Raw genomic sequence first — 23,406 nt, forward strand, 5'->3', positions numbered from 1 at the left:
AGGGGGGTGTTTTTTCCAGGCTTATTAGATATTTTAATAAAGTAAATGTACCTTTTTATTTATCAAATACCTGTTTTACCCCCTCGTTCAGAAGGCCCTATTTTGCACACAGAATTACTGCCCTCTCTTACACTAAATGTGAAATTCAAGCCGTAGGCTAATTTTTATATGTTACATTATATTTCTTCCATTTTGATTAAAACTGAAGTTTGAACGGTGAGTGGCACATAAATAGGGATTTTGTATGTTCACAATTTTTAAATTAAATCTGTCAAATTGAACAAAATGATTTGCTCATAACTTTTGGTAGTTTATTGGTCTTCTTATTTTTCTGAATGTTAGCCATTTGTTTTCACCATAATTTTGATTTCGTATGTTTCTTTCACAATACATTTGACCTTTGTGAGCTGCCAACCATTTTAATGTGTTTTAAAAATCAATTCCCCCTAAATTAGTTCTCAAGCACGCTGATAACGTTAACGAATCATTAAATAAAAAAGACAAAAGTCTAACGATGTTTTTTTATTTCTATACACAGATTACGAATTCCACAAATAGAGATTTTCAAAATATATGATAATATTCTTTATGGCACATAATTCAGTTGGAGCAGAGCTAAACATAAAACATAATAATAATAAAAAAACTTCGGTGAATCTTTCCGACATATCTGAATCTAAAAGATAAACAGTATGAATTTTCAGTAATAAAAATAAGTAAACAGGTCATGTTGTCAATAAGAATCGTATTTTAAACACAAAATATTTAAACGTGATTTTAACACATTTTAATATGGTTAGAACACACCATTGCAAGTAAGGTGTTTGAGTGCACAGAAAATATCAAATATCAAAAAAGTTCAGAGAGTTTGCACCATTGAATTTTGTCTTCATTGAGTATTTCTCCCCAGCCATTCGTCTCTCCTTTATATTCTACTTCAATAGGTCTTTCCTCTTTTTTTTTTCTTGTATCTAAATATTTTGCAGGATTTCACGAAAAGTTGCAAATTAATTAATTCCTGTGCTTTATAACAATGCATATATTCAGTGTTTTTCGCTTTACCTCAGTCCGGTTAAACAACTGCATTAAGTACGCAAGTCATAACGTAGGACTGCACAAGTAACATTTGACTCCACTTTTAAAGAGATCTTCGTTGAAAAAACTAATCCCATAACTCAGAAACACGTGTTTTTCCTCGTATAGCCTATAATGTTGCCATATGGAATTTGAACATTTACTGTACAGCTAAATCTTAAACCTAAAGAATGAATGGTCTTAGTTTCATTGTCATGTTCGAATTTTTACGCCTAAACGTATATAGCATATACATGTAACCAATAAACATTATCCACAAAGACTGTTTGTTGACAATCAAAAACACGTTGATATAAAACTATGTATTTCATAAGTTAATTAATAAATTAAAGAGTATATTTACACGTGGAGTACCTTATATTCAGCACCTATGAAAGAAATGTACAGATTTGTCATGGAGAGGCCATATCGTCGACATTATTCAAAGGCTCACAGTGCGCTTTAGATGTTTATATTTCTACATATAGCAAATAAAACTAATTTTCCTCGGCATCAGCAGTTTTCATTTTAACAACAAGGCCTACCACATCCTAAGCCTTTGATACAATTACCATAAATAAACCAGTTTTCGGAACTAGAAACATACGTGTATTACTAAATAAAAGCGTAATTCTGTGAACGGTTTTGGATATGTTATATCTTAGAAATTACGAGGGAAATTGGTTCGTTTTTGCTATATTAAGGTACCGGTCTAAAGCGCATTATGTGCTTTTATCAAGAATTACAGTAAGATTACGACGGTATACAACTTGTAATAGTTGGTACATATACTGTACTGTACATGGTACGTGGACCCTTTTGTACAAACATGGAATGTTATCACACAAAAAATAGCAGGTATTCGGACACGCACTTGGGCCGAGTCTTAAACGTGTTCACAGAGAGGCTTATTACTATTCCTGTATATAACAGTTCTTGTGTTATGCCTCTAAAGAAATCCACTTTAAATCAAATCGAATTTCATCCACGGAGTGTCTACAGAGGGATTTCTCTAGACTGGCAATTTTCTACCGTCGTCCTATAACGCAGATAGACTCGAACTTGCATGACCACATACGCACAGACATTAAGAACAACACTGATACTGTGGGGGAGGGGAGAGGGAGAGGTGGATCCATTAAAATGTATTCTACATATGGCAAGTTTTTCGCATTGTCAAATTTGTCGTTTGTTATATTGGTCTTACTGATATACCAGCACCCGGTTTTAAGGCCAAAACTTGGAACGCCCTCACGAAATAACACATGCCCGTGACTTCTGCGCCATTCGTCCCTTGCCAACAAACCGTGACACCTGCATAGCGCCATCTAGACTCAGCTTTCCATTGGCTCGTCCGGTAGCGCTCCCCTGCTTGGGACTACTTCCAGGACTCGAGACGTAATTCTGTCGGCTTGGCAAGGACTGCAGAAACTCTTCGCCTCCCAGGCTGTCGGGATCGGCAATGGTAAGCATAGTCAAGCTGCCGTCAACGGCCCCAATCACGATGGAGGAGCCGCCACCAGTGCCCGCTATTGCGGTGATATCCGCATGCGCCTTGTAATTGGCGATCCGTTTACCGTCCGTGACCCTGAAAACCTGAATAGTGCGGTGACCGGAGTGGTAGTAGATGACATGCTGGTCATTCTTGGTGAACATACAGTTCACGCTGAAGACTCCCTCGGCCACTCTTGGGATTAAGGTCTTGGCCACCTTCCCCGTTTTGAGATCCAGAAGTTCTAACCCGCCGCGAGAGGGGGCGTATAGCCCGTATTTACCGTTCTGCGTGCAGAGTCCGTTCCATTTGGGGATGGAGCGTACCAGAGATTTTTTCTTGATGTCAAAAATGTTGCCCTTTTCGGAGTCAATGAGTGCAACTTGGGTGGGTTCATTGGGCATTGCCACTAACTGGGTGAATTCCTTGTAACTGTTATACTTCAGCTGGACATTGTAGATGAAGGCACCCGTTTTGCCTTGAAACACGCCCAGAACTTCGTCATTCTTTTGCACAGCGGCGACCACGACGAAGACACCGTCCTTGCTTAGCACCGCCCTTTTGAACTTCTTGAAGCTATACTCAAAACTGTATACAGTGTCCCCTTCGGGTATGGTCCTGCAGGTCACGCGGGCTTTGGTGCCTGCAGAGCGAGAGATGACCGTGTATTTCTCATCCCCTTCGTTCAACTCCAGCTGAAGCACCTCCTTCTCCGGATCCTGCCGAACGATCTTCGCCTGCGGGAGGTCCCAGATAAACACGTTGTTTGACTCGGCGCTGATGACGTACTGAGCTTCCGCCGTTATGCACGCATGCGTGACTATGGAACTGTGGGAACTGCTTGAGAGAATCTTCTGAAGGTGTCCGTTTTCGAGATTCCATACCCCAATGTTGTTCCGGGTGGTTGTTACCCCCAAATAAGCGTAGTTGGCCAGGCTGAGAGATTCTATGGGTTTTTCGTGGCGGTCTATTGTGTGAACATCCTCGTAGATGTTGTCGAAGTTCCACACCTTTATGGTTTTGTCGATTGAAGAAGAGATTACCTGTGATAAAATATCAGCAAAAGTGATTATTCATGAAATGAGACAAGTTCACATAAATGGTAGAAAAAGATAAGCAAAAGCCCAAATAAATACTTGCATTTTGATAATCTGTCCTTCCTTTTCGCTAAAATGACAGAATGTGTTGAAAACAATTGCTATATCTAAATCAATGTCCAACTGAATATGCAATAATTTGGGCTAAAATTGAATTATAATTACAAACCACCAGCAGGCCTACCTTATTCATGTTGTTGGACGTCACAGCCTGTAGCGCAATTATACGCCCGAAATGTGCATCAAGGGTCTTCACGAGATTCCCGTTCTTGACGTCCCAGACATAGAGATTCTTCCGCACACCCGCCACCACGAAATAGCTGTGCTTTGTGAAGTTAACGACGCCGGTAAGTTGGTTCTTGGTCGGAATGTTCCGGATTCCAGACGGAAGTTTCAGGTGCTTGACCTTTAAAAAAGTTATGATAAGGGCCTATTCACTTTAAAATGCACCTGTTATGTAATCAATCAGCATTGTATTTTGAAATAAATGCTTGATAGCCAACACGTACGCAGGCGTAATATTCAAAATAAAACATTACATGCTACCTTGTTCATATTGTTGAAAACCCTGACATAGCGCAATAATGCATAAATAACAGAAATACAAAAGTGACTGCATGAGTTATCCTATCCTCACTATTCCCGGGTAATGCTAGAGTAACCTATCATTGCTCCCCTCACCTTGTCTGTCTTCAGATCCCACAGTTTGTACCCGGACGCTATGGTGGCCACGAGATACGTCTCCTCCTCGCACAGAGTCAGGGCGAACACTGGGTCGTGGTTCTCGTCCAGGGTACGGTTGTACCTAGGGATGGTTAGGAATGGGTTAAAACCACACTAAGTGCGATCGATCTCTATATTTGACCCTCGGACTCGTAAGTACACTGTTCTGAATGCGGCCTGTATAGCACAAATTCAATTTTCATGTTAATTCCTAAAGGTCAAGATATGCATTACTGTTCATAAAATTACGATCTTTATACATACTATATATGTATAAAAACGCGTTTTTAGTTATAAGCCACAAGGAGACTGATTATGGTAAATCTCTCACAAGACGGTGAAAATTGTTGTAAGATCACTGTTTCCAGAACAATGTGGGTAAGGTATGGCTTGGGATGAAGGGAAATTGCTGAAAATACCGGATATTCATTATCTGCGGTAAAACTTCCATGTGCATTGTTTAGAGTTAAATAATTCAACATTCGTGGTATATCTATCTAAAGCATCATTCTGGTTGTAAAAGTGACATCGTGCTGATTGCAGTAGTTGAGATCTAGTTCTGCATTCCGGAATATTTAATTCCTAGTGCTATAACATCTTTTAGAGGGGGAAATAATCTTAACCGGCTATGCCTACTGTAACACAAGATGTGGCATTATGTTTGATATGATTATACAAGGACACCTACCTCCAGGCTCCGTTGTCTCTCTTGTAGACGGCGACGCAGTTGTCGCTGATTTCAATACAGCAGTATATGGTTGACATGTCTTGAGCGATGGCCATTGCACTGTGGAATTCGAACGAGTCCACTGTCCCATTTTGCACCTGATGCAAAGAATGTGAAAGACTTGTTAACTGACTGATCATGTTATGCATTAATCAAAACTCGTTTTAAGTTAACGGGGGGACCCAAAGGGAGAGGATGCAGAGGACACCTGGCACGTCTCCTCTTACTTTCTGAGGTAACCAATGGACCAGAGCACAGCAAAAAGAGACCCGACTACTTGTTAATAATTGTCTCGTGGCAGATATTTTTACTGGTACTGTTGTACCCCACTCCCACTCCTGGAGCTGCCATGTTTCACTTCAAATGAATTTTTTACGTTCGTGATTAACTTCAATGCATAAGGTAAATAAATGTGATATCCACGCGAGTCTTCGTTATTGACGCAGCACAGCTGGTATCGCAGGTATACACTCACCTCAAACGTCATGTCATTATCATCCTCCTCTCCACTCTTCAGCACCATCACGTGTTGCCCATCATTCCCAAGATGCATTTGTATTAATGGCGACTCTTTGGGAACCTGGGCCTTTGATACGAGCACCGCATCCATCGTGTACAGGTACCACTCGTATGCTGTGTACACTGCAAAATGCGTGTTGCTGACAGAACTCCCCAGAATTGGCTCGGAACCCTCTACAACTTTCTCAAGCAGCATGAAATCCCCAGTCATTATAGTACAGATGACAACCTGGTTGTTATTGGTGTACCCCACCGCCATCTTGTCGTTGGGGCTGAGACCCAAATTCTGCATAATGCCTTCGATGCCTGGTATCACGGTCCGGAACACCTCCCCAGTGCTCAAGTCCCAAATTATAATCCGGTTGGAGACTGAGATGAGGTAACGGGTGTCTGACGTCACGCCAATCCCAAAAGGTGCAAACGGATGTCCCTCTAGGCTATACTGCAGTGGCCCTCCGGGAGTGTGGAGGCAATGGTATGAGGGGACCAGCGCGCAGTACTGCACCCCGACACTATCGCATTGCTGAATCAAGGCCCGTATCTTTTGGTGCGTGTTATAATACGGCAGCAACCTCCCCGTTATTTGTGGACCCAGCATGGCCGGGTGATGGGCCAAGACAGAACCGGACAACCGCAAGGTGTCCGATAGCAACTTGGTGTCCTTGTCGAAGACATAGTCGAGGGCGTCCTCGAAGTCCTGTAGGGAGGCCTGGAGGGGCATGCTGCTGAGTTTGGCCAGGAGGAACTGGTAGTTGAAGAGACAGTGTTGGTAGAGATCGTCGTACCTGTGGGATCGGATCAGCTGGAAGGGTAGCTCACTGAGTTTGCGCAAGTTGTACCTGCAGGGAACAAAAAATGTCACAATAGTGTTCATTAGCAATCACCTTTTTAAGCACAGTGTATGCGATGCTGTCTTGTAAGTCTACAATATATGTTCTTTACCTATGCGCAGTGCTATTCTTTGTAGTAATAAAGGGTTTATCTACGCCAAGCTATAAATCCTACGTACAACTAATATCCTTTGAATTGGGGTGGGATGAAAGAGGGGCTGGAAAAGGGAAGCATATGGAGATCTCTCTTAATGGAAGGCAATCACCAAGAGATAGATCAAAGTGGTTTGTAATTGTTCAATCAGTGGTTTACCTGGTAACTTTACCCTGGTCGTCATAGAACATAGCAGGTTGGATCGGCAGTTTTCGGTCACTTTCGCCGTACTTGTCCTCGAGTCCAAACCTTTGTCTTTGCAAATCTGAGTATTCAAATGGTTTTGGTTTCCCGCCGCCCCAAGTCCCCAGGAAATATTCGGCAATGTTCGAGTGTATCTCGCTGAGGAAGTTAAGATTTCGGAAGTAGCGTTCACGAGATGCGTCGATAAACTGGCGATGGTACCAGTTAACCACGCTGACCCCGTCTGCTTCCCTTTCAGACAGGTACCCAGGGAGGTCACTCCGTAACCTGGTCCAAAGCAGCGGTGGGATGCGCCTCACTGGCGGCAGATGGTACTGGTAGACGTCATTCAAAACCTTTTCGTCCAAAGAGAGCAGATCCTCGAGCTCTGCCTCACTGACGCCACTCTTGGACGCCGTGATGTACCCGAGTGCGTGAGACACCAACGTTTTGCCGTGCTGGATCTCAATTCTGTCAAAGAGCTTGATGATGGTGTCGTGGATTGTATAGCATAGAGTCGTAAGTTGCGGCTTGCTATAGGATTTCCAGCGGCAGATCTCGTCACAGACCAGCTTCACAAATAAAGGGAGATTACACTTTGAGATTGCCTCGTTGACGATTTTCCACTGCTCCTCTGTGATTGACCTTAAATGATTGATTTATAAATAATATGACAATATGAATAATATACCAAGCACTCTCAAATCTTTTACACAAGAGAGGAAGAAGAGAGCAAAAACTTTTTTCGTCATATTAAGGAATACTTTACACAAATACCTATATATTTGCTCGTCTAAACGGTAAACCATGACATTGGGATATGAATCACGCTCCAAGGGTTTATATTTAGTTATAAAACTATATTACTTTTACACAAGGGACAAAAAAACTATTTTGTCGTACATAAGGGGATAGTTTCACACAAGTACCTATTTGCACGTCCCAACCACGACCTCAGTATGGCACTTCCAAGGTCCTGACCAAGAGGAGTGATGATAACGAAATTCCCCTCTTCCGATATCATCCTCTTCAGGGTGTCTAAAATGCTGAAATAGTTCGGAAGCGTAGAGACTATGATGCGGACATTCTTCGGAAGACTCATCGGTAACCATGCCAACTGGTGGGCCCCGTCCGTTCCAGATAATTGATCCAATGAGTCTAAGAATATCACCAGAGGGCGCAACTCAGTCACGCACGTCAGGAGCTTCTTGAAATGCTGGCACAAGGGGGCAAGTTCGTTTGGAATTTCGGTCATGTCTTGGCAGTAGACGTGCGCTATCTGGTGGCAGAGACTTTTTAGTAGTGGAATGATGCTGGAGCTGTCAGGGGAAGTTCCCAGGAAACGGATGATCATGACTGGGGCCACTGTGTCCGGGTACCAGTCAGGTACCTGGAATAGAAAAGAAGCATGTGACTTTGGTACATTGTGTTAGGTGTGAATTTTGTGGTCCTTAGTACCTCGCCACCACCACATATACACACACACAGTGCACAAATCTTAGATCCCCCAGGACCCGACATCCTGCGTAGACTGTCACCATATGACACTGATGACAACCCAAAATCATTTCACCTGGAGAAGGCATTGTGGTATCATAGAAACGTCGTGTTTACGTTTCTAGGAAGGGTCCAGTATAGGAGTTTATTTTCGTCATCTAACTCCATTCATACTATAAGTGAACACAAAAATATTTTTTTTTACACCTGATCAATTAGTGATTTGCTTTAAACCTTCAACTATAATGTCATCTTCTAAAATTCCTAGATGAACGATTGTTTAAATATTTTTTTACGTTAGTTTTACATTGTTATCGTATGAAAGACTTTAATACCATTAAGATTTACGTTTGAAAAGCAGAAAACCAAAAATGACAAATATGAACATACCTTACTAGCCCCTTTGGCCATGAGGGACGTCTTCCCGCACCCGCTTTCTCCGCTTAGCACCAGTGGTTCCACCGAACTTCCCATGATATACTGGTGGATTTTCTCTACAGTCTCTTCACGTCCCTGGAACACTTTACAAAATGTCTCACAGGCGTGAAGATGCTGCAATACGTCACTATACACGCTATCGCTAGTCAACTGCTCGTGTCTATCCATCGCCTGGTCTACGAGCCGTATGATGTCATTGAAATAGTGCTCGCAGAACTCTTTTAAATATTCCGCGTGAGCCTCTTTGTCAATTCCTTCCTTTCCGCTCCATTCAACCTCAAATCTCGCGATATTTGAAGCCGGAAGTTTCTTTGGAATCTTTTCGTCCCGGAGAGCGTTCAGGTATTTCTGAGCCTCGTTGTCGACGCTTCTGGCGGCAATGTCAACAAATTTTGAAGCAAATCGGAGAAGAGCTATGTTCACATTTTTGATATTGCGGATATATGCCAGGCAGTGTTCTTCTACATTTTCAGCCAATAAAAGGCCGTGCTGTATCTCTCGCTCTGTCACTGAAATAACAATAAATATGAGTGAAAATATCAAGGTTCTAACACATAAATTAGGCAAAAAATATCCAGAAAAACATAATCATTTACACCTCAAATAACTAAAAAACCTTCCAACACATCCATAGGGCCTCGGGTATCGATAAGTGGGCCTAAGTTGACCCCCGACATAGGTACCACATACGGATATACCCCAAAATACTAAGGTTTGGGTTCACCCAACAACAGTGCCACGTGGGTAGGACTTTGGCCTCACGTAGACCTAGGAATAACCACGCATCACGGGGAAACCTTTACCACGCCCAACTGAGAGCCATAGATAGGTCCAGAAAAGCCAAACCTTCACGTAGAGGTCCAAAGTGCATGTGGGTAATGACGTGTAGCACAGGTCATGTTCTAATAGCATGGGACGACTAAGCGTCGCTAATCGCCATCTCTCAAGCCGTAGGACGAATGGGAAAAAAAGCAACTTAAGAACTGGAAGTGCAAATGAACACAAAACCAGTAAAGCGTGTCATACGAACCGGTGTAATGACTATCAACACGCTAAATCCTTTTAGTCTTATCAAAGATGCGTACCCGAAATGCACAAGCTCTATAAGACAACTGACAGATAAAAGGTATGGTCTGTTGAAAAATTGCTTCAACTGTTGTATGTGATCACTGGCCCTTTCAATAGGCGAAAGCGTGTTTCTTGTAAACTGAATCATCTCCAGTTTAGACACTCGTGCACTTGGTCCAACATATCTCTAGAAACGGACATTCCCATGTAAATGGATTATGGATTCTTATACAAGCCAACAGCGTAATAAATGCTTTCCTCGGTGTAAGCTGGTCTACGTAAAAAGGTTCCTACAAGAGATTGCGTGTTGAATAAACTGTTCATTTAGTCTTACGCGAGTCTTGGAAAACCGGATGCTTCCCATTGAAGACACGCCCCGGCGTTTAGTGGTTTGATAAAGTTCTTGGTAATTACCGTGATTAACAATTTGTTGTTCCTAGCAACACAGAGATTGGGTTAAAATGCACAGAAGTTGTCCATGCGGATAAGGCATAGTTGAGCGCAAACGGATTTCTCGGAAAATAAGTTTTGACTGATTTTTTTTTTTTTTTGCAGATTTCTGTGACGTTGATAAATTAAGATTCCATAGAACTCATAAGCTACACTGTACTTAATGTAAAAATCGACAGGAAATTTTCGTTTTATGAAAGGCAAATACTGATGTGACGTATTCAAATTATTCCGAAAACGTACTTATTAGTTTTTTGTAAGAGGCATTCGTATAAATCATCAACTCAGGGCACTTATCCTTGAAGTAAATTAATTAAGGTGTTGATATCCATTGGTACAAAAAATGGTAAGACAACGACTGTTTTTAATAATTACACTTACTTCAAAACAATGAAAAGCTACACTGGGAACGGCTGCGTAGGACTATACCATTTTTATAAAAACGATCTTGTACCTTTCGTCTATATCAAACATAAACCAATAAACGTTACTAAATATTTAGATTCCGACAATCAACAACTTCAGAAGATGAGGCATCTTCCTAAATCTGGAAATCTGGCATCTTCCTAAATTTTTTTTGTGTGTGTAAAGGAAGAATACAGAGATATATCAAAAATGTAATAAATAAAGTATAGGGACGCAAAATTATAGATTTTGTCATGTTTCGAATGTTATACTGTTTTGAGAAGGGGAAAGGGGCCAAGGTGGGGGAGGGGGGGCATGCCTTATTGTGACCTGGGCCCACCACTGTATAAACATATCGCTTTTGGCTATCTCCATTTTCTGATAACGAGATTTTTATGTAAATCTGTTCTTGGTTTTAGGGGGTTGGTGTCTTGTTTTTCATTCAAAGAGGTCTAGCTACCTGACATAAAATAGTTGTGCATCTGCTCCTTGTTGAGTTTCTTGGTAATGAACATCACTTGCGCCGCCTTTCGGAGCATTCTCTGCAGCTTGCCCATGGTCTCCCACCACGTGTTCTGATCTGCCTCCTGGAGCCGCTGGTGGCGCTACAAGCAAGTCAAGACAAACTAGATTAATGAGAAGCACAAGAACAATCTAAATGAATATTTAAAAAATTAATGTCGTAAAAATACTCGATATTCTAGCCCATACACGCCAGCAGTGCAAAATGTTTAAATGCATTTATTATCCATTGACTTCCATATTTTGTTTCCGTTCTTTTATTTTGATAGACAACAAAGACCTTCTTTTTCTTGGTACAAATAGAGAAGCATGCCAAAAACAACTTCAGTTTTTGTATCATGTTCAGGCTAGGCCTTAAGTGTCAGACTTGTGCACATTTTTGTAAACATGTTTAACATTTCTTTTTAAAATCCGATATGGCAATTTTATCCATACTTATTGGTCTCACCTTGTTATTGAAATTTGTAAGGATCGAGCTGATTGGTTGTAGAATGTACACTGGTGGAACAGCATTGTCGTCACGTTTGTACCAGAGGTCAATGAGATCCAGGTCACTGGGGACGTTTTTGATACACTCTCGCAGTTTCTCGAATTCTGACGCGAGGATTGTCGTTGGTATAGGTCGGTAGCCATACTTCTGCCCAAGTAACACCTAAATGAATTGATTGGAGAAAGAAGACGACTGTTATTAGTTTCGGTAGTTTGAGATTCATTTTGCTCATTGAATAAAATCATCAGACATGGAACATTTCATCAGCATTTGGGCAATTAACCCACCAGTAACATTAGATTAGATTATATATCTCATTAATAAAGTGTATGCGTATGCAGCACAGTGTGAACGTTGCTATGAAGCAGAATAATTTTTTTAATCTCTTAACCCTAGTTTACATGTACTTTTGTGAACACCGTGTATCAAAATAAGAACGTGTGTGCAGATAGCAGCAGCAGCTGGGGTCGGGAGAGCCCGGTTCTGTCAGCGAGTTTGTTTTCATACTTAGAATATCTGTTCTGTGCTATACATTGTTTATCTGGCGCAACTAGGACTCTATTCCCAGAGATCAGATCAATCCAACTAGATCGACCTAACTCCCTGGGGGTTCACTCTAAATAGCTTTCAGCCGAGCGGGCACGAAAGTTAATTACCCCCTTACAGCTTGTAGTAGGCGGGACGGACATTTAAGCCGGATTATCTGACGGTAATCTAGTGAGACTCCCCATGGGGACAGATCGATCTAAAATCTATGGGAATACGCCCTAGGACATAGGTAGCGCAGTACACATTTAGGTAAAATTCCTGCAGAAAATTCCTTGCACTCTGTGCATGCATTCACAAATACATTCTTTAATCCCCGTTTTCATTTTATTTTATTTTTTATTTTCAATTTTATTTTATTTATTGATTTTTTCTTTAGTTTTGGGTGATATGCTAACACTTACCACCAGAATTTAGTTCTACATGCATTACGTTTCGATTGACAAACACTTCCTAAAAACTTATTCGTTCACTCTTGGTCAATACTAAAAACAGCAGCACGACCAACCAAATCTGAAACAGGAAATGAATTCGCCGTGTCTGCTGTGTCCTATAAATCTCGTTCTCTTTCACACTAAAGCGCCACAGGGCAAAACTTTCATAAATCACACTTTAATCAATAATGCAACGATCTTAGTTTAAATTAATTCACAGACTTGATGAATTTCGCCTCGCAGACAAAGCTAAAGCAATGGTGCAATTTCTCATTAACTTAGATTTAATTAACCGGTAAGTAATTCCGTACATTTTGTGTTGCATTAGACTAAGGGAACTCGGCGGGAATTCCATTGGGAGACCAAAAGGGTCAAGTTCACTTGCACTCTGAAATCTCAGAAGACAGTTTATACTATTATCAAGAATCCCGATGTAAATTAGATAGTAAGTGCGCCGTTTACTTGGCTTTGTTACTAAATAATTAACCCAGGAACTTCCTCTGCTTTGAAATTTCAGTTACTTGTATGGTGCCCTGAACTTCAGGCCAAGTGGGCACTGCCAGAATGTTGGCCTCCGTGTATCCAATGGATGTGCAGCTGTACTGGTAAAATACAGCTGTGCCTTACAGCGCTTAGTTCAAATGGCGGAATGCCCCAAGCACGATGAGTGTAGCATGTACCGGTACATACAAGGTTTTGGGAGGTATGATACTCGCTTTTTTGCAGAAGAGTAGTATGCATTTTTACAATTGGTCGCTTGCAAGTTTATACGTTGTTTGTTGCACCGAACACAACTGGTGCATTATTTCATCACGTATGAGTTCGCGTATGGAGGCCAAACGAACACGTCAAAGTCATTTTTTCCGCTTCTTTAAATGAATTTCTAGAACTACCCACTCCATCTGTATATTGTTTGAAGTTCTTTAATCAAAACTGAGGTACGGGTATGATAATTGTCAATGACGGCATGAACTTACCACGAAGTTTGGCCCCATTGATAATCTCTGGCAGTTGCTAATCTCCTGCATACAGAGATCGGTGGTCATGTGATCATCTGTAGCCTCGTCTCGGACACCCCAGCGCATGTCCACAACCTGGAAAATAAGACAAGAATTGTCAGTGGTCAGATATGCGTCAAGGGAATTGGCTTAAGAGACACGTTGAGTCGGTGTGACGCGAGATAAAGTCCCCCATGACATAGACTTCGTTACCCATTCATTTTTACAGGTAAGCATTGCCCTACATTTTGCCCCACTAGGCTCAGGCTAACCTTAACCATTATAATCATATGGAGGGCGGAGTTTCTGTTACACTGATTCTGAGTTTTGTTACACCGGTGTCACGTGCACGGTCCGTTCTGCGTGAACCGTCCGCCTAACAGCCACTGTGGAATGGAAAGCGCACCAGCTTTAACACATTTGAACGTTTTTTAATGATTCCCTCCTCTTAGGGGCTTGCTAAAAATAAAAAATTCCCCTTGTGCTCTTGAACATCATAGGTTATACCAAACTAAACCACAGCTCAAAACAAGGTCATAGTAAAAAAGGGAATCTATCTAGGAACGCTCCGTGTCGGCTTCTCAAACAAGGTCTCGTGAACGTCAACTATTTCTACGTTCAATGGTAAGACGATGTTCGAGGACTGGCGTTGTGCTCGATGAAATGCATTTTTTTACGGCTCAAAGGCTATCGACTGTAATAACGGACATTTACATGTGCATCCAAACTGGCCCTCTTCATGACAAGGTAGAAAGTTTGCATTTGATCAGCAGCTTCCCAACGAAGCATCCGCAGCTCCGCGGTAACTTCGCTGACTTGGATGCAGGTAATCGCTCCTACCCGGGTTCGAATTCCAGTTTGTCCGGCGCTCCCGGCAAATTACCTTTTGCAAAAAAAGCCGGTATAGTTTAGCACGAGTGAGCGATTTGACAACATTTTGCTGTTCGTTATCATAAAGTCTGCCTCATCAATAACACTTCCTTACTCTTCATTTAAAGGTTCTTAAAATGATGCTTTGGCGAGGATGGTCACTGATTTCTATCCTTTACCAGCTACACAACAGATCAAACTTATATATTCGCTAAACCGGCATTGCGCCAAGTACGTCATACTGCTCTTTCATCAGCAAGATAACTTTTTATTATTATTATTATTTTGAAAGTCACGTCACCGCTATTGCTTTACCCAATCTTACATTTTGTTAGTTTTTTAATACCCTCCCCTCCTCTTGGGTCTTGGTTCTCAAGACTGTTTGTATTGTCTTACAGTACCCGGGGCAACTCCACAATGGCCATTAGAAGTGGAAAGACTACTCAAAACCAAAACTGCCAAAACGTGAACCGCTTTAGCTCTCGTTGTGCTCTATAACTTCACAGGTGAAGTCAGACGTAATCTCATTGAAAACCAAAATGAAAATAAAAGCATCTAAAATAATCTGACTCAGTACGTTCCGGGCAGTTTTATCAGTAAAAGCGACCAAAATTGATTTGATTCGGCAGCTTTCCCGCTAAAACACCACGTTATACCGCTTGTTAACGGCGTTCGTGAAAAGCGCACTAATTTTAACACATTTGAACGTATTTTAATGATTCCCTCCTATTAGGGGCTTGCTAAAACTAAAATCGTCACCCTGTGTTCTTTAACATCATAGGTTATACCAAACTAAATCTCAGCTCAAAACAAAGTCATAGTAAAAAAGGGAAGCTATCTAGGAACGCTCCGTGTCTGCTTCTCAAACAAGGTCTCGTGAACATAATCTATTTCAACGTTCAATGATAAGACGATGTTCGGGGACTGTCGTTGTGCGGGATGAAATACATTTTTTACGGCTCAAAGGCTATCAAGTGTAATTACGGACATTTACATGTGCATCCAAACTGGCCCGCTTCATGACACGGTAGAAAGTTTGCATTTGATCAGCAGCTTCCCAACGAAGCATCCGCGGCTCCGCGGTAACTTCGCTGACTTGGATGCAGCTCGTCGCTCCTACCAGGGTTCGAGTTCCAGAACGTCCAGCGTGACTTTTGTTGCGGGAAATCATTTCTAAATCTTTTCTTTGGTTACTATAAGAGGAAACTCGTACCTACGGAGGGTGGGCGGGTCACTCACGGCGCAATCGGTAGCGTGCACAGCTGTTAAAAAACATCCAAACACATCATCTACCATGGTAACGAGTCACGAGTAGTCACGAGTTCGAATCCCGGATGAGGCCTGTCACCAACCCAAAGATACGAGTTGGCCACGTGATTAGGAAGGCGCGAAAACGATTGCAGGCTCTCGTGGGTCCCGGCAAATTACCTTTTGCAAAAAAAGCCGATATAGTTTAGCACGAGTGAGCGATTTGACAACAACATTTTGTTGGTCGTTATCATAAAGTCTGCCTCGTCAATAACACTTCCTTACTCTTCATTTAAAGGTTCTTTAAATGACGCTTAGGTGTGGATGGTCACTGATTTCTGTTCTTTACCAGCTACACAACAGATCAAACTTGAATATACGCTAAACCGGGATTGCGCCAAGTACGTAATACTACCCTTTTATCTGAGAATTTTGTCTTCACGGTGGGATTATCAGCAAGTCACTTTTTTCGAAAGTCACGTCATCGCTCTTGTTCACCCGATCTTACATTTTGTTAATTTTTTCAATACCCTCCACTCCCCTCGGGCCTCGATTCTCAAGACTGTTGGCATTGTCTTACAATACCCGGGGCAACCCCACAATGGCCATTAGAAGTGACAAAGACTACTCAAAACCAAAACTGCCAAAGCGTGAACCGCTTTAGCTCTGGTTGTGCTCTATAACTTCACAGGTGAAGTCAGACGTAATCTCATTGTAAACCAAAATGAAAATAAAAGCATCTGAAATCATCTGACTCATTACGTTCCGGACAGTTTTATCAGTAAAAGCGACCAAAACTGATTTGATTCGGCAGCTTTCCCGCTATAGCACCAGGTCATACCGCTTGTTAACGGCGTTCGTAAAAAGCGCACCAGCTTTAACACATATGAACGTTTTTTAATGTTTCCCTCCTCTTAGGGGCTTGCTAAAACTAAAATCGTCCCCTTGTGCTCTTTAACATCATATGGCGTGGTGCAGGATGAGATACATTTTTTACGGCTCAAAGGCTATCGACTTTAATTACAGACCTTTACATGTGCATCCAAACTGGCCCTCTTCATGACAATAACTAAATGGAGGGTTTGCTTTCTGTTACACAGACCTTCAGTTTTGTTACACCCATTATAGGAAGAAATTTTAGCCCAAAAGTTAGTGAAAACTTAAATACCAAAATTCTTATCTTGCCTGACTCAACATTTATTGATAGTTTTGAAGTTAAATGAAATATGGATGCTGTTTTATAAAAGAATGTCCCGGGACAACACTTACTTTCTCTATAATAAAATTAAATTACTTTGACTGAATAAGACCAAATTTTAATCTTTAAGTAATGAACATATTCCGAGCTAAAGTTATATTTAGTGAAATAAGCCCAAGGAGAGTTATATTTCACTTGTGTGACAAGCCTCAACGTGTATAATGTAACAGCACTTTCTGACACGTTACTTCAATACATCTTTTAAAACCACTTTGCTGGGACGCCGATATGTCTCAGGATCAGTCGACCGTGCCCAAACACAGAGAATCACTTTTCAGATTGTCAGGTTTTAGATCGCCATCCACGGAATTACCTTTATCATGAAAACGCCAAACTGTCCTTTGTCATGTCTGTGTGTTGTTGAATGGTCCGCAAATCAGGCGCATAGAAAATAAATCGCGCTTCAAGTTGGCGTACCAAACAACAGCCACGGTTTTTGTCGCGCTTGGCACGTTTTTGGGATTTGTAGCTGCAGTAAGCACGACCGTCCAATAACTACTTCGAACGTAAATAACCTAGTGCTTTGTTAATATATTTAAGGTCAACGGTAATCACCACTAGCTATCAAACCTTTTGTTGAAATCGGATCAATTTATAGGCTACTACTCACCTTTCTTTGGCAAAAACTAATTGCAAAAATTCAACTGTATGGAGGTACATACAATCCGAGCATCGGCGGAGCGTGGATTCCCAGTAACACATGTAAACCACTTCTACTACTTTCTTATACGACTCAAATAAATTCGACATGGCAAGGGATAAACTGAATAGATCACTCGATCAGCCGTAAAAGAGCTTTTGACTGCTCCTTTCTTTAAATTTTTGGTCGAAAATTTAACCTACTTTCGTGACCAACTTTTCTGCCCCATTGACATACAGCATAGAATGCTAGCAGAAAAATCCGTTCAACATCATTTTCGGGTAAAATTAAACAATGCCTTTTGATAATTCTCTTACTTATACTACTTGAAACTATATGCTGGCATTTGGTTGGTTTTTGAGACAAAAAATTGACTTTATATGCATCTTTAAGTTAACTCAGTGCATTGCCGTTTCTGTTTGGGAATGTAATGCAAGATTAAGAAAAGGAAAAAAAGGAATTAGGTCATACGCACGTAAGACGACACAAGGACAATGGATACAACTGTTTGTCTCCAGTGTTGTCTATCTGCCCTCGTTTATATTAGATAATCACACTTCTAGTGAATACTCAAAATGTCAGGCCTGCAACCAGCAAATTCAAATCACTATTTTTATCAAAAAGTAGCTTATGAAGTAAAATCTGGAAATTTTGACTTCAACAATGTAGTGTTATACGTTTCTGCAACCAAATTGCCTGACAAATAAAGAGAGTTTTTTAAAGGAAACGCTTTACTCATCTCTCTGTCAGTATTTTGGATTGAAATTTCTCTGTTACTCCTGAGAAAAAATCTGGCGCTGTATGTCATTGTTTTATCATTTCTCCGTTTTATAATTTGTTCTAGGTCACTCTAAAATGTTTTTAATAAACGAGGTGTCATGGTTTGCTTTTTGAATAATATCAATTCAGCAGATCGTTCAGAAGGCAATTTTAGAAAGTGCATAAGTTATCCGGTACATTTCATCTATTGGCACGTAACCTTTTGGAACTATTTCATGATTTTTAATTACACTTCAATTAACGACCTCATCGACTCCTTCAAATAAATGAATAACAGTTTTAAGCGCTTATTAGTATGATTGCGGTGCCTGTATGCAGATTGAGACCGGCCCATGAATATGTTACCTCTGTGCATGAAATGTGATAAGATTTTAAAGCAACTTTTGAAACAATTCTTTAAAAGTTACACAGTGTAGGTAACCATGTATAGTTCTCTCTCTCTCTTTCCCTCTCTTTCTCTTTCTCTCTTTCTCTCTCTCTCTCTCTTTTCTGCTGCTGTTGCTGCCGTTCGTGAAATTTCATAATTAAATCTAAATTACACTACATCGCTCTTCATTGAACCCACACGCTTTCAGATGTCGTTTCCTAAGCGAAAATAATTATCTTAAATACATAACGCGTCATGAAATGCACGGACTCTGAAATTAGCCCCTAGATACTCAATGGAACCCACGCCATTACGTATAACATGCCTGGGTCGTTAGAATATCACAGAATACAGAAAAATTATAACGATAGATTGCGACGATTTAAAACCGATTTGGCAAGGAACAATTGTTTCAGATGGCAAGGACAAACATTGCACTGCGTTTTGACGTGCGCTTTGCATTCTAAATTCGATATGCTTGCGTCAGCGTTTACGAGTTTGATTGAGTAAGATTTTACGGGACGATTGACGGCGTGACATTCATCTGCTGTCGATTTTACTACTACGCTAAAAAAGGGAAATAACCAGAGATGTTTTACATCAATTTCGCACGCGTATTTTGACACATTTACATTCAGGAATGATGCCATTAAACGTATGGTTCCCCATCCATTAAAACACAGAATTTAGCGCCCGGCCAACACGCTATGTAAACGTTCACACGCGGTCAACATTAACCTGTTATGTGTCCCTTTGCTAGCTGGTCTTGTCTACATGCACCACGGATATGTGGGTCATAATCACGGCTGTTTTTGCGCCAATATAGGACTGTTAGATGAGTAACGCTTGGATTCCAGAGGAGGGTCAGAGGACCCCTTATTAGACCCATGGGGAACCCCCGCCACGCCCACACCCAAACAAGGCCACGCCAATATATAACCACGGCCACGCCCCTAGTCGGACCCGGGGCCCATTTCACAAAAAATGATTAAGCTGAGTTAAAGTTCTTTGTCTAAAATGCATTACTTATAATTTTCTAGTTATTTTGTGAAACAGGTCCCATGCCCCCTGTGACTTTGAGCGTAATGGACAAAAAAAAAAAAAAAAATTACACAGCGCCCCCCCTCCCCCCAATTGAAAATTTTCCGTGAAAATGCAAAACATTGTCATGTTGTGACCTGTTATTTTCACCTTTGTGCTCTGATGCATTACACGCAGTAGAAAACGCACCAATACTAAACACAAAGGAAATACCGATGATTTACTACAACATCTTGGCAATTAAGTCGTGGTCAAACAAGGTTAATCGTGTTATCATAATGTCAACGTATGGAGAAGGTTACTTGCACTAACATCTCTGGCATACTGTAGGTATTGGTTTTTAACCAAGTTCAGCTACTTATATAGCGATTATGATTTGTGATTTGGTTTTTAAATAGCGTTCACATTACAGTTAGGTCCGCCCTCTATGCGCGACTTCTTTCTGAAGGCCGTCTGGTTACACTATGTACTTAGGCAGTCTTAAATGTCACCACACACAAGCACACATTAAAAAAAATTCAGCCTGAATTTAAAAGGTACAGATAAATTTCAGTAGGCTTCAGTTGGCTTCTTTGCGAGGTGTCCTTTTAGGTGTGTCCACGTTGCCAGGACGCAAACTGACCATCACTATATTTATTGACCACTGCCGGACAACTTCTAATATTGCGTTATCGGGGGAGATTCGTAAACATTTAGATAATGCAACAAAAGGTTGGCCTGTTCACTGATATAAAGCATAGAAATGGGGAGATATTAATGGGTAGCGTAAGCTACAAAATGTGCACCGGTTTGTGAAAGTTTGACGGCACTGCAAACGGTTTCGTTAATTACGGCTATAGAAAAGAGCACAGTTATTAATTAGTCTATGACAAGCTAAAGGGTTCTTGAATACTGATGTGCTGAGAGAAGGCAATAAAAAAGGAGATTGATTTAGGCCCGTTAGGAGCTGCAGTGGGGTACTCAATCGTTCTGTCAGACAGTTAACTGAGTTCAGATCATTCCCTAGTCTTTGGTAGAGAATATGTTTCTGAGGGGAGAGAGGTTAATTTCCGAACTAGCAAAGCACTCAGAGAGCGCAGATCTCCGCCAAGGCAGCAAAGTCTCCACCCAATGCCGTTTCACACCTAAATTTTCATTCTGTAATGATTTAGTTTTTTATTTTTGATTATTGATTGATAAATGATCCGGATCACCACCAAAATCTAATCATCTGTTCCTTGGCCCACTTCTGACAGTTCCAGAAAATTTCATCAAAATCCGTCCATAACTTAATTTTTTGATAATTGATTATTGATTGCTTATTGATCCTGATCACCATCAAAAACTAATCACCTGTTTCTTGGCCCACTTCTGACAGTTTCTGAAAATTTCATCAAAATCGGTCCATAACTTTTTCTGTAAACTAACAGACAGACAAACAGAAAGATAGACAGACAAACTAACTAACGGAACCAAAATCATAACCTCCTAGGCGGAGGTAATAAAGTTTTTTTTTTTTTTTTTTTTTGGCGTGCACCAATGAATCTCAGCTGGCAGAAAATACCACAGTTACCAAGAATATGATGTCAACTTGTGTGTGAAATCATAATTAAAGATACCAAAAATAATCATCTTCAAAAGAATACCTGAAGAACCGGACATGGCCTCAAAAAGAAGCTACGTAATAGGGCGAACCGTATCTGTGTGTTTCATTAAATTCGGAGTTAATCTAGAGATAGCATTTATCGCCAACAAAGAACCGAGGACGTATCATATACATGATTCCAAAACAGATTAAAGGATCAGCTCAAAGTCGTGTCAGAATAAACAAATAGCATTCTTGGTTTGTCTTCTTGTCCTGTGCGTCGGTGAAATGTACGCCGCATGTGAAATGACATAGAGAAAGGACTCTTTTAATCTCAAATAAAATGATGAGAAATGAATAATAATAATAATAATAATAATAATAATAATAATAATGGTGATGAAAAAATTTATTATTAAGGCTTAACTTGTACGCATGTATCTTAAATTTTTATGTTGTTTGATCTTGATCTTACTCTTGAACATGCTGTAAGATAAAGGTGTAAAGTTCCTGTATCATTATAAGACAATAGAATGAGGGCGATAGGGAAGATAAAATTTGTATTTACCATAGTTTTAACCTTAATAAATAATTAAATTTTATTAGGCCATTACTACTTAGTAAAGAAAAGAAAAGATATAAAAATTGATAAAAAGCTATACAAATTTATGCATGGAACCCTTTTACGGTGAGCGTGGATGGCAACTTAAAATTCAAAATTTGGTCTGGGAGGCAAGTTCCGTCCCGATTCAGTGCTTTCAAAAGGTGAATATGAATTCTACTTGGCATATGGGATTTAAGAATGATACTGACACCATTACCAAATTCTTTACGGACATTTTATCTATCTCCTTTGACCTTAACGGAATGTATCGAAAACGCAATCTGGTGTCAACGATTCACCCGCTGTGCCTTTAACAATAATTCAATGCAATTTAAGAGCTATCATTATTAGCCCTGCATGGCCTTTTTTTATCCTAGCTACTTTTTTTATAACACTTGTACCTTAAATTCGATAAGAAAAAAATATGGTAAGCCATCGTTCAAACTTTACCCTGTCATGAAGCTACAAAAATAAACGTCCTGAAATCTCGAGCATGTGAACGCGTTCTAGTGAATGTTGAATCTCCACATAGAATAATTCAAATTCTGTCGCGCAGAATCAATAATTTTACTTCTTCAAACATTTGCATATTTGTCTAACGCATTGATTAGACTAGAGGCGAGGAGAACGAATAGGTCACGTGATGTCTTAAATAGTCCGCCGAGAAATATAGATTCCGAGACTTGTATTGAACTAGGAATGGAGAGACCGTGAGGACGTATTGATCGCCCAGGGAGCTCGTATTTAGATTCTTACTTCAAAGAAGTAAGAGAAAAGTCTGGTTTATTGGGGTTAGGCTCGTGTCAGACTTTGCTTCCTGAATTATTGTAGCATTACGCCTACCGTTTTGTAGTTTTCAGAATTTGCACTGATTGCGATACCAAAGAATGATCAGAAGTTATCTGGCTCTTGGCCAGCTCGAGGAGAGAGGGAGAGAGAGAGAGAGAGAGAGAGAGAAAGAGAGAGAGAGAACGCTGTGAACTCTTGATTATACATATCACCTGGGGCAACTAGAAGCAAAAATATTACAAGAAAAAAAACGTTGAAATAATAAAAAAAAAAAAATAAAAATAAAACAGATCGATGAAACACCATCGCTGAAGGACACATCGTATGCATCAGAGAGAGAGAGGAAGAGAGAGATTGAATTACCTGAAACTCGAGTCCATGTTTTTCTCTGCAGTACTCCTTAAGTCTGGGGTAGACCTCTTCCATGAATGCATTGCGCTCAAGAGTGGTGTCTGAAATAGTGATAATAATAATAATTAAATTAAATTATATTTTGATTTTTGTCTCGCATTTCGCTTCAATTTTTTTTAATAATTGAGAGCGATCGAGCGAGATGGGGGTCACTTGTATTTAGTAGTGTAGGCGACCAATAATTACT

At 40.5% G+C, this 23,406-nt stretch overlaps 1 protein-coding gene across 1 annotated transcript in view; it reads right to left on the bottom strand.

Moving 5' to 3' along the window:
* Positions 1–507: 507 nt before the first annotated feature.
* LOC106181362 (NACHT and WD repeat domain-containing protein 2) overlaps positions 508–23,406 on the bottom strand; it is a 33,902-nt gene continuing 11,003 nt past the window's right edge. The window contains exons 3-14 of the mRNA XM_013565729.2: positions 23,172–23,260; positions 13,627–13,743; positions 11,628–11,831; positions 11,118–11,262; positions 8,687–9,243; positions 7,729–8,189; positions 6,776–7,444; positions 5,589–6,471; positions 5,075–5,211; positions 4,345–4,468; positions 3,848–4,069; positions 508–3,609 (exon numbers count right to left, since the gene is read on the bottom strand). Of these exons, the coding sequence (XP_013421183.2) occupies positions 2,326–3,609; positions 3,848–4,069; positions 4,345–4,468; positions 5,075–5,211; positions 5,589–6,471; positions 6,776–7,444; positions 7,729–8,189; positions 8,687–9,243; positions 11,118–11,262; positions 11,628–11,831; positions 13,627–13,743; positions 23,172–23,260 (4,892 nt within the window). The 3' untranslated portion in view covers positions 508–2,325. The remainder of the gene's footprint in view (positions 3,610–3,847; positions 4,070–4,344; positions 4,469–5,074; positions 5,212–5,588; positions 6,472–6,775; positions 7,445–7,728; positions 8,190–8,686; positions 9,244–11,117; positions 11,263–11,627; positions 11,832–13,626; positions 13,744–23,171; positions 23,261–23,406) is intronic.

This window comes from Lingula anatina, chromosome 5 (genome assembly GCF_051362555.1).
Source record: "Lingula anatina isolate TDL-2025a chromosome 5, LinAna3.0, whole genome shotgun sequence".
Taxonomy (NCBI): domain Eukaryota; kingdom Metazoa; phylum Brachiopoda; class Lingulata; order Lingulida; family Lingulidae; genus Lingula; species Lingula anatina.